Source organism: Gavia stellata, chromosome 11 (assembly GCF_030936135.1).
Source record: "Gavia stellata isolate bGavSte3 chromosome 11, bGavSte3.hap2, whole genome shotgun sequence".
Taxonomy (NCBI): Eukaryota; Metazoa; Chordata; class Aves; order Gaviiformes; family Gaviidae; genus Gavia; species Gavia stellata.
The window spans coordinates 29,167,843-29,179,845 of NC_082604.1; the positions used below are offsets into that span (position 1 = coordinate 29,167,843).

General features: G+C 40.6%; 1 protein-coding gene across 1 annotated transcript in view; it reads right to left on the reverse strand.

Annotated features, from left to right (window-relative positions):
* Positions 1-244: 244 nt before the first annotated feature.
* The window catches only part of GMPS (guanine monophosphate synthase), a 30,978-nt gene continuing 19,219 nt past the window's right edge, over positions 245-12,003 (reverse strand). The window contains exons 11-16 of the mRNA XM_059822405.1: positions 11,087-11,202; positions 9,985-10,110; positions 8,759-8,874; positions 6,926-7,056; positions 5,134-5,306; positions 245-3,562 (exon numbers count right to left, since the gene is read on the reverse strand). Of these exons, the coding sequence (XP_059678388.1) occupies positions 3,461-3,562; positions 5,134-5,306; positions 6,926-7,056; positions 8,759-8,874; positions 9,985-10,110; positions 11,087-11,202 (764 nt within the window). The 3' untranslated portion in view covers positions 245-3,460. The remainder of the gene's footprint in view (positions 3,563-5,133; positions 5,307-6,925; positions 7,057-8,758; positions 8,875-9,984; positions 10,111-11,086; positions 11,203-12,003) is intronic.

Below are 12,003 nucleotides of genomic sequence, written 5' to 3' on the forward strand. Positions count from 1 at the left end.
GTACAAAAGCACGCACGAGGCAAGAGTCACGCAGGACGCCATGACTCTGCAGCGGGGTGTCCCATGCGGTGACACGGCAAGGGACAGCCATGCCCTGGCAGGGACATCTCCTTACCCCAGGGTGGTCTGCAGCCAGAAAGGACGACTGCCACAAACCAGCTTTTTCAACCCAAAATGGACAGTCCGTTTGTAACGTAGTTTTCTACATGTAAGCCCTAAAAAATAAGTCACACCAATGTTCAAACATAATATTTTTATTTGTGGATAAAAATTAAGGCTCACAGTACTTTATCATTTCACAAGCAGAAAAAATGTTAAAAATTGAGAATGGTGGGGAATGCCCCCAATACAAATTCCTCTAACTGCTGACATCTTTTACTGAAGACTCGAGGTGAACAATTGTACAGGGCAGCTACAGTTATTAGTTTGTAAACTAGGTGCTAAATAGAATTTTTTAAGAAACGTGAACAGACGATTATGTTTCTCTCCACGCCTGGCTGTCCGATACACACGGATTCCATAAAAACACTCAAGAACCGCTGGGATGATAACACCAACCTTCCTAAGAACAACCCACCACGTCTACAATGCATGGCACAGGTGTCAAACAGGGGGAAGAGAGCTAAAGATCACAAATTTCATTTCGGTAAGACGTTTTGATTATAGTGCAATAGTTTATGCCTAAAATTGTCCATATTCAGCTTTCTGGCTTAAAAAACCCACCAAACCCAAAGTATGTTCCTAAAGAGCACAGGAGTCACTGTTGAGCTCCATTTCACTACAGACATGAAAGCAACCCAGGTGATTAAACGATGGTAAAAGTGTACATGAAACTTCAGCACACGCCTAGCGTACAGGCATACGTCATGCCCATAGTTAAGATGCAACTCCAAGAAGGACTTCCAAGTGCGCAACATGCGGTGAATAAAAGACTTCTCCCCAGGTACGCTGCAAGATTGCGGTCCTGTCCCGTCACCCCCACCCCGACGGGCACCACCATCACCACACAAGTTTTCTTGTGAGTTACATCATAACTATGGGACTATGTACTGCAGAGCTATTTACAGAGAGACCAACTAAGCATCTCACTCAGAACCAAGAAAGGTTTGGGTTGAAGAGGTGCTCTATATTCTTTGCATTACTTATTAATAATTCCTATATTCTTTGCATCCCTTTGTTAGTAATTCCTTCTGTTTTGCCTATTTGCTGTCAAGGTAACACAGACTGGCGGCGGCAGCAGCAAGAAGCAGCCTACTTGCAACAAGCAACAACTGCTATAGCATTAAAAGGCTGAAGGATTTCTGCATCACACCAAAAAGATTCATTTCTTGTCATTGCACCCTTTACATCTGGGATACCAACACAGTAACGAAAACAACTACCCTCAGCTTTTTCTGACAAAAAGTTAAGATGTGCTCTAAGGCCATAATTTCATGGGGAGCTTTCTTATGAGAAGCCACAAAGGAAATCTGTTTTCAACAGAACCCGCGCTGTAACAGATTCTGCCCCAGCAAACACCGATTTACAGTGTTTTTGACCAACAGCTCTTACAGATCACAGTCCCGTAATAAAAGAACATTCACATCGCTAACACTTGACTTTCATCACACAAAGCTCATCCAAAGGGCTCAGAGGGGTTATGATGGATGTGGGTGAGAATTACTACCCCCGTTTTATGAAGGAGGCCACTGAGATAGCGGTTAAGAGCCATTCGCCCAGGCGGCAGAACCCGCCAGGAGCAGGGCTGCGAGGGGAGGCTCTTTCCTGGCACCGGCCCGCTGCTCTCCGGCACGCCTGCGTCCCCAGCGGGCACCACAGGGCAGGGGCTGCAGCACCCCGCCTCCTCCCCCGGCAAAGCACCACCACTCAGTGGCACAGGCAAAGACGACATTTACACAAGTTAGCCATCTCCTATGAGCAGAAATTAAACTAGATTTCCACAATGTGCAGGCAGTAAATGTAAGAACAACAGGAAAACGTGTGCAATCAAAAGAATATAGGACAAACACGTTCAACCATTATTCCAGTTCACAAGTCTATATAAGTGGAAACAGAATTAGCTACAGCCACGAAATACTCCATGTTATTGATCAGTTTAAAACAAGTGTTTCACCCCCATAATACTACAGCAATTCCGCAGCTGAATGAAACGCAGCTGCTTAAATTAAAGGGGTAAGAGGGATGAGCCTGGGTACACGGTTACAGTTCCACCGGCGGAGGTACCCGGCAGGCACCCAGCAAGCTGCTCAGGTCCGAATTCAACTGTTACTTCCACAGACAGCAATTGCAGGACATGCTCAAAATTCTCAGGTGGATGGAAATAGCTTTGCCTCAATACATCAGAAAAGCACAGGTGTCCAAGGTAACCATCTCTCAAGTTATTGCTTACTTAACTACATAAACAGCAGAATACGAATGACGGAAGGGATCTATACGGATTGGGAAGTCACCTCCGATACCATGACTCCACACTAAGGACTACAATGATCTTAAAGATCAAGCTAAGTACAAATACATACCAAAAAAAATTCCTGTAAAAGCAAACGCGTCGAAAATAAACTGTCATCAAGTATAAGGAAAGCACATCGGCAGCAGGCTGCGAAGGGACTGTTGCGCAAGCGTCGGAGGATAGAAACAGGATTCGCAGACCCAGTAGCTCTGGTGCAACAGCTTTCCAACTGCACTCCCACTCCTACGCTCCCATCAGAGTCCCCAGAAGCACACAAAGATACTTCACTGTCTGGAATTCGACATACGCACACATGCGGTAAGCGTATACTACAGATTAGCCGGTGTATACACATCCGTTACCAACACGCACACCTACCGAGCGATGCAAGAGGGAGCGAGTACAGAAAGACAGACAGAGGTCATTTCATAATATTTTAGCATTGCTCTTTTGGAGCTCAATGTTATTGCCATGGGCTAATATGTCAAACAATATAGAACAGGCTAAACAGTATACAACAGATACACGGTAATTCCACAACTCAACAGTACCCACTACTCCATTTGGCAAAATATTTATTTATAATAAATCCGTTCAAAAGCAGTTGGTCACAAAGATTTCATTTTACATTTTTAGGCTGTAACAATGCTTTTGGTAGAAGTAAATAAACTGTCTCTTTTTACACAGTGTACAAAAACAAAGAGACATTGAAATGACAGTTAACGATAAAACGCATGAAAACAGGAAGAATAGGTAAGACAAAGGCAAAAGCAATAGGAATCTGTCTGCGCACCGGCAACGCTGCCATGATTATTTACCCGTACAAATCCTCAGCCCCACTTAGTTATTATCCCCAGCATAGCTCTTAACTGCAGGTTTATGCTCCAGGAGAGGAATCTGATGCGATGTAGCAGCTCCAGTCACTCTTTCACAGTACTGCATGTCAACACTGGGAATGGTTTCTGATATGATTTAGACTGCACACAGTACTTCAATAGAAAAAAAAGTTAATTACTCCCACTCCGTAGTTCCTGGTGGCTTTGATGTCAAGTCATACATCACCCGAGAAATGCCAGGAATCTTCTTGATCTCCGCCACCATTTTTAACACAACCTATTGTGGAGAAAACGAAAAAAGTCAGAAGAAAGCATGAAAACTATCTGAGAAAAACTTAAAAAAGGAAAACTTTGTTGACACTAATTCTGTTGCACGCAAGACAGAAAGCGCCTATAGCTGTTAGCATATTACCACCAATTCAGAAATAAAACCAACTTAAAACCTCCAGCTTCATGGTATCTGCAGTTACATTTGGAACTTGCTGGTTTTTGGCACGGGTAATAAACCAGGGTGTCGATCGCAATACACTCCCCTCAAGGCAGCAGCTCTTCAGCTTCAAAACTGTTTCCTCCAAGCTCAGCAGGAACATCTGCTGTTACATGTTACTATCAATCACTGTGAGGCTTTTCTCAGACCATCATCTCCAGCTGAACCACCACCAAACACAAAGCGAAACCCCTTTCAAAACAAATAAGGGAGCTCTAAAGGTAAAAAACCCCAGAAAGCGGCATCCAAAGGAAAGAGTTTCCATTGAGAGTTATTCTCCAGAGCTCACCATCAATTCACGTCAACAAAAGTATTCACGATGAGAATTTGCTGATCCTTAGAAGGTCAGCTTCCTTAGAAATCCCACAGTTCACAACAATGCCACTTACACGACACGCTGTTTCACAGTGCAAGCTTAAATTAAACAATGCATTGCTCTCCATGGAAAAAACCACAGAACATTTTTAATCAAATATGATTATTTTCGCCATAAATACAGGTTATTTTCCACAACCTCTACTATTTTGTTACCACATTATTACCTAGCTGTAAGTGACCATTTTACATTTTGAAGAACGTGGGGGGGGTTTGTTTTGTTGGGGGTTTTGTGGTGTTTGGTTGTTTTGGTTGTGGTTTGTTGGGGTTTTTTTTAAACACAAACTTCAAGGTCAAATGAATCCTCATTTTATATAATGGAATAGTTTACATGGTAACTTAACCTTGAATAATTTCTTTTTAAATGGATAGGCTGCTTTAAAGTAGAAGACTTCATTTACACACAATTACTAAACAATGCCTATATGCTTTTAAAGTATGTTTAAAAAAAAAAGAGTAAATTCTGTTTTTTGTCTACACTGCATTCCCAGAGAGACAAAGTACTTGAAGCTGGACATGGATAAAGTTTCCCAGAAAAATACGACTGAACTTGACTCCTAAATCCTTTTAGTGACCTAAAAAGAAAACAGCACGCTGAGATGTTAAACAGCAGGTTCCAGTAAAATCAGAACTGGCAATCAAAGGCAATCCTGTAGGTCAGGACATTTCCAATCACTAATGCAAAAAAATTAATTTCAAAATCCCAGGAACGGTTGGGGTATTCTTTCTTTTTTTTTAATTGATAGTATTTTGGCTCAGCTCTGCCGGTAAGCCTTTAAGTTTGTCATACCCATCTGCCAGCTTCTCATTTTGTTACAGCTTTTTCCCCAAAACACCATCATATTCTTCCTAATAAATACTATGAAAGGGACAAAAAATTGCAATAAAATCAAAGTCAAGGCACGCAATCAAGAGAGGGAAGAAGGTCAAAATGAGTCATCTACAATACAACTCATGTTAAAAAGAAACTTGAAAACCTGTATTACCTCTTCTGGAACCTCATTACCAGGAGTTGCTGCAATACCAGTCATAAAATCACTTGTAATAAAAGTTCGAATAACCACAGATCTTTGACAGGAAGGTTGTTTCTGTAGGGGGTCCCGATCAAAATGCAACGGTGTCAGTATTATTGGCATCTGGCTAATTTTTCCGGCATAACCTTCAGAAAATAGTAGTACAAAGAGCATTAATTTGGTTTAAAGACACAAACGTGATAGAAGTTTTACAAGATTTCCCACATGTACTTCAAGCTATATACCAGGAGCTACGTTTACGTCTTCGGGGATCTTTTCACTACTGCTACCACACCTCAGAAGATCATGCTCGTTATACAATTACGTAATTAGTGGTGCATACACTAGAACTACTCAAACTGCCACTTGAAATAATCTTCAGCATTTGCAGGCATGCAGCACAAAACTAGACAATCCCCCTTATCCCTGTAATTCGCTGTGCACGCAATTTAAGACTACTTTCCTTCCTACATAACATAACCATGGGGTTTTATCTATTCCCATATCCAGCCCAATAAAGGGCCATTCCCAAGTATCTCCGTGTCTTTGACATATTTAAGAGAAAGCTCTTAAGTGTCCCTGATGCTGGTGGTTGACAGGTAACTCCAGACAATCATCTCTCACTTTTTTTTTTTAAGTACCTCCTGAAAGCCAATACACAGACCCCCCCTAATTTCACTGTTTAAATGCTCTAAACGTTTGAGATTCAGGTGTGTGGCAGCCTGCAGAGCCAGTCTAACACAGATGCACGCTCTCACCCTCCGCTTGCACCAGCTTGAGCTGTCTTTTCCACTAAATGATAACTCAAGTCTTATTTTTGGGAGCGATTCATTCACACAAAGCCAAGTGTCACCAAAAGTTAGCGAGACACATCTACAGTTTTACAAACACAATTGACAGTGTTATCCTCAGCCTTTTGAGGCTATTTCTGTGCAAATTGTGGTAAGACAGCCTTGCAAACAAAGTATGTATTTTCAAAACGAGATAGCCGTTGTAACTCGATTTATACAAAATATAGGCAAGTTTGATGAACTGCTTCCCACGCATATAGCATCTTCAAATGTAATTAAGTAAAAAAAAAAAAAAAAACAAAACCTGAACCTCCGAACTACTGCATTCCCAGACTCTGCCTGCGTACCATATCAGAGGGTACTGAATGCTCCCCGGATGTTAAGGGTTTGAAATACTACCGTCTGCTAGCCTGAAGTGGTTGGGTTTACAAATAAAGCTTTTACTTTAAGCTAAGAAATATGAAACCACTACAGGTGGTGAGCATCACCACCATCAGAAACTCAGTATTTGGGCTCCCTTCTTTCCATGAAAATAACCAACATGATTCGGAAACTATGTCAAATTTCTTTACATAGTTTAGTTACTTCAGGTAAATACTGACGACTGCGATCATCAGCAAAGAGAAGTAATTCAGTTGACTTTCAGCTGGCTAATGGTACTTTTTGTGGAAGTTTGCACTGCAGCGAAGCACCACACCTCTGAGCCTTGTGACATGTCAGAGGGAAGCCTCAGTCTCCCTAGATCCCCTAAAACTGAATCTGCTGGCAGAAAGGCAAGCAACTCCTGTCCTTTTGCTATCAGCTTTTACAACTTTTCTAAAAGGCTCTTGCCTGTCATCCCATTAATTTATCACTTCTTTGGAGATGTTCAAGAAGCTTGTAGATTTTGACAGCACCACTGTAACTACACCCAGTTAGGTTTGCAGGGATCTTGAAACAAGAGTCTAATCCACGGGATAAGGCGAAGTACCTACCAGACTCCCTGAGAATATTGTGAGCCTCAAAGTCAGCTTGACGTAAAGTGCTGAGGACTCCTGTTGTCAGGAAAGTGGGGGTGACGTCTGTAGGAGGTTCTTTGACTGGTGGACCGAACACGTACACAACTCTGGAAAACAAACAGGACGGTAGAAAAAAACACATTTTACGTACATGGAATATAACAGATTGCCCAAAGACTGCATCTTTAGTATTGCAGTGAGAAAATAAAACTAGGAAAAAAGCATAATACTTGATTTTGCTCCTTAGCTACTAACTAGAGCTCAATATAACTTCATGCCTATATTCTATAAACATGACATGCATACTAGCTTTGGAAGTCAGACGTATTAATTTATTTTGGTATGCTAGACACTAGCAATAGCCCCAATATTACTTATTCAAGAGAATAATCCTTTGAAAAAAACAGAAATACTAACTCATTGGTATCACAAAGTGTGTTTTTTTGATTTTACTTTGATGTCAGTTAGAGTTAAGATTATTCTAAGAAAGCTACTTAATAAGTGCTTACAATTTCTATCTTCTCTCCTAATAGGAAACCACCAAAAAATACCATTAAATAGTAAACCTTGTTGTTAAAGAATAGGTGTGTTTTCAGCACAGGGCACTAATGCTACAATTTATAAATCTACATAACTACATCTGTAATAAAAGATCTTCTGAATTCAAACCAGTCGCATTAGCTTTACCTTTCAATCTCATTCATTGTGGTTTATATGTTGCAGAACAAAAAGCAAAGTATAATATTGCCTGACGAGCCTCACACAAGGATTTACTATGACACAGTCACACAAGTTATTTGAGTTTGCAGACAACTATTCTTGGTTTGTATCTAATATCCAAAGCAGAAAAATATGCAACCTTTACATTCCGTATTTTTGTTTGCATTATAAAGCCTGCAAGCATAGCTGGGCAGAAGACCAACTATTTCAGCGCACTCCTCAAATGGCCAGCTTCAGCATCCCTACAAACAGCAACGTAAGATTCTGAAAACATACCCTGGTACAGCAGAGCTCCCAGGGATGTGGCATATTCAGGAGGGTAGCATTAAATCCAAAAGAGCTTAAAGACGACAGCACTGCTGTAAATCCAGCACATACTTTGAAATCGCACATGCAATCATGATTTTATGCCTTCTTTTGTTCCCTCTGCATTTAGTTTAAAGAAGCATCTTGCAATTCAAGATCTCGCCTTTAAGAATAACACCTCTTTCAGTAGGTGTCACTTAGGTGATAAAATTAAGTTTTGCTGTAAGCAATTATAAGTAGCTTCGTCAGAAAGTCTACAGCCAGGCAAGGAGGATATGCAGTCTCCAGAGCTGATTTAATATCTAATCAACTTCAGCTGCTAGAAAAGCTACGAACCAAGTAGCGAGAAAATGCATATTCACAGGAGAGCTCAAGTAAGATTAAACTGCCCAGCTTCGGAGCTTTCCTATGCGCCATTAGAACTGACAGTCCCACATAAATTCCCTTTTTGACACAAAGGAAAAAAATACTGCATGACACCACAGCTCATCAGCAGGCTTGGAATCTGTCAAAAGAGATTTTGATTAGACAACATGCAATGTAACTTACGCAAGTGCTTAAAAAAAAAAAATGAGGACATAGGCTATCAGTTTCTTTTTCAAGCTAGTAATTCCAGAAGTAAACCTATGTTTTGATTTCTTGTGGATTTGTAACCTCTGTGTGATACACCTGTCCAACATAGAAAAAAAAATCTACCATATGCTAAACAGGAGAATGCTTATGCATGCCAAACTTCCATATATTAAGTAATCATTAGAAATAAATATAATTCAAAATACTTACCTGTTTATATTGTGGCACATGCGTGGTATGAGCCTGGCAAGAAACATAAGAGACTCCCAGTGTGGAGCATCTTTACTAGAGATCCCACAAACATAGCTGTATGAACGACAGTCACCCTATAAATTAAAAATAATAATAATAACAACTGAACATGAACTTTGCTGCCAAAATAGTTAACAGTACTTTCCCGTTCACCCTGTGAACAGGACCATATTTTGCACCAGCATTCAGCAGACACTAAGCTGGTGAAATCTGTATGCTGAGAGACACCAAATGAATGAGAAAACGCAGAGTAAGACAACAGACCTGTCATGAGTTAACAAGGGCGTATTAAAGGGAAAATTCAGAATGGAAAGATTCATGTAAGGTGTCCAGAGCACAGGGATTGATTGCGTATTGGTATTTTCATGACACCACCCAAGGAAGGGCTGGGACAAAGTACAGAAATCTGCTGATGACACTGCTGTTTAAAACAGTAACAAACGCTGACTGCAAAGAGTTACAAGAAGCAACGCGCAAGATTAAGCGTCTGATAATAAGAGATGTAATTCAATACTGATAGTGCAAAGCAAGCTATGACTACTCAGTAAAGAAGTCTTCCAAGTTATTGCACGCAATTCCATGAGAATGCCAGCTCAGCGTTTGTATGTGGTTTGTATTTCTGTCACCAAAGGACAGCCCACAAAAATGCGCATGGCATTAGAAAAGGAGTGAAAGGAAAGCAAACACTACGCCGCTGCATAGATTCAAGTGTTCCCATATCCTGAGCAGCCTGCGCTGCGCTGGTTCCTCTCCTCTCAAGGATAAGGACACAGTACAATCCGAAAGCGTACAGGAAAGGGCAGCGAGCACATTCAAGTGTAGGAAGCAGAGGTTTTTGACCAACTTAGCCTAGGACTCCTGACCCTTAAAGGGGGCAACAGGATTACAGCCGAGGTCTGCAAGATTATGAAGTCACGAAGTGAACAGCATTATCCGACCTTAATGATATCCTCAAATACAATACCTGGCATTTACTCAAGCGTCTATTCAGATATCTTGACACCTTTGCACTACACCAGCACTGACAAATGACAATAACATAGGTATCACAGTCACTGGAAGTTTATGTTCTTGAGTCAAGCCCTTTATTTTCCATCTTAAAACAGCAATTATTATGCTTCACTGCAGGCTGCCACACTGCTAGGAAGCAGCTTTCAGAACATCCCGGGAATGAATCCATTTACCTGCACTCCCACAGTTTTGATTGGTAACAAGAAGGCATTCAGTGAATGTAGGCTGGTAATCTGCATCAGCTTCTCCTGGTCTTCTTCAGTTGTACACGCTTTGACCCTTTGCAGCAAAGTATGTGGCTGTGCAATGATGCAGAAAAATAAATTTTAATTAAATAAAGGCCCCAAGCACTCAAACAGAACTTCCAAATAATGATTTTATTTGCATTGTAAGTAGCTGTTTGCTTAAATTTAGTCCACATCTAGCTCTTGGAACCATTTAAAAAATACCTTTTATTTAACACCTAAATTTTAGCAAAAGCAGTTTTATTTGATTGGACTGCATGTAGTTTAAGCTGAAGCTCTCCAAGGCCATAGGTGAAGCTCTTTTCTTACACTCATTCTCTCTTTCACAAAGCTATACTTTTCATTTCTATTCTTTATTTCAGATACAGAACAAAGCAATATCCAGTTACGCTACACTATAATTCAACAAATTTTCAAGGAAATACTCCCTTCGGTGTTTTGGAAGTAATTTTGAACTTAGGACTTAGAGCAGGCTCCGCTAACGACTTTCCAGCCCCCGGCAGTTTAGTTCAAGCGAGCTTACAGAAATCGTGAAGGTCGTAACAGTTAAGAGATTGAAAACTTAAATGTTATCAATTAAAAACTTTAGGTTTCTGTTCAGGACATCTGGCAAGCGCTAGTTCCTCGCTCCTGCACTTTCATTTAGACATTCAGTGATTGTTAGGGCATGCAAATCTAGAAAGTTACAATTATTTCAGGGAGGGCAAAATCTTTTCCTGATGCTATGTGATTTGAAGTATCTCCAGAAAACTCATCTGCACGAAGTTTAACTAAAACAAAATTTATTTACTGTTTGTAAAGGTATATAAACTTCCATTTTCCAGAAACTGTTCAACTCTTGCACCAGTCATGGCGCTAAAATTCTACTGTGCTATCCTGAATGACTTCAAGTGAGTTGTACTAGAATGCATTATTCCTTAAAGAGCACAAATAAGCAGTTTTAAACTTTTAGCAGGTTAAACCTCATTGCAGACCACTACAGAACGATCATACTACTTTTATGCGCATTAGAATTTAGCAATTTTGTTACCTTCTTAACGCTGGCAGAAAAATCTGCAACTATTTTCAAAATATTGTTTGTTTCAGGGAAGTCTTTGCACACATAAGGCTCTTCAGCACATATCACTCTGATTGCTAGACCAGGACCTGCAATGCAAAGTTGAAAAAACATTATACTAAATAATAGGAAAGCTGACTTTCATCTAAAAATGTGACAGCATCTGGAACAGCAGGTCAATCGTTGAGTACAGTATGCCTTGCCATTGTACCTATACTTCAGCTGTCTTAACTCCCTGCAAGACAAAAAAAACCCACACAAGCAGTTTATTTCGGAACAGTATATCTGTTTGGTAGATTTAAGCATTATTTACCTACACCTTAAATCGGCTGGTTGTTTAAAGCAGCAGTTAGTGGTGATGAAGCGTGGTAGACGGCAAGCCAAAGCGAACAGGAACCTCCTCCTTCCCTTTGCTAGGTAACTGGGATGAAGCAGTTGGTTATAACATACAGTTGAGTCTCCACTGTTTTTAAAGACCCCTGACGGCTATTTGGCCTTTTAGCTACTTAACCCAAAAGCACATGTAATTTGCTGGAAGTGTCTGAAGACAGCTTCTTGCATTTCCTGCGACGCTGGTGCATTAGCACACCAGCCTACGCACTCTGCCAGTGACTACTACACACCCTGCAGGACAATTTTAAAACACACGGACAGAAAAACACACCCCTCTTAAAAGGACGTGGACTTTGCTGTATTATACGCTTCGATGCTTTGCGGTGGAGAACTGTTGTTATTCTCCATGCAATCATTTTCAAAACAGCAAATGCCCCTTAGAAAGGCAGGCAGATGTAGGCCATTATTTCAAATAAGATACATTTGACAGCTCAGGCAGTATTCAGCTGCACTTTACTGACACTTCTTGCTTTGGCTTGTACGACTAAAAAGAAACA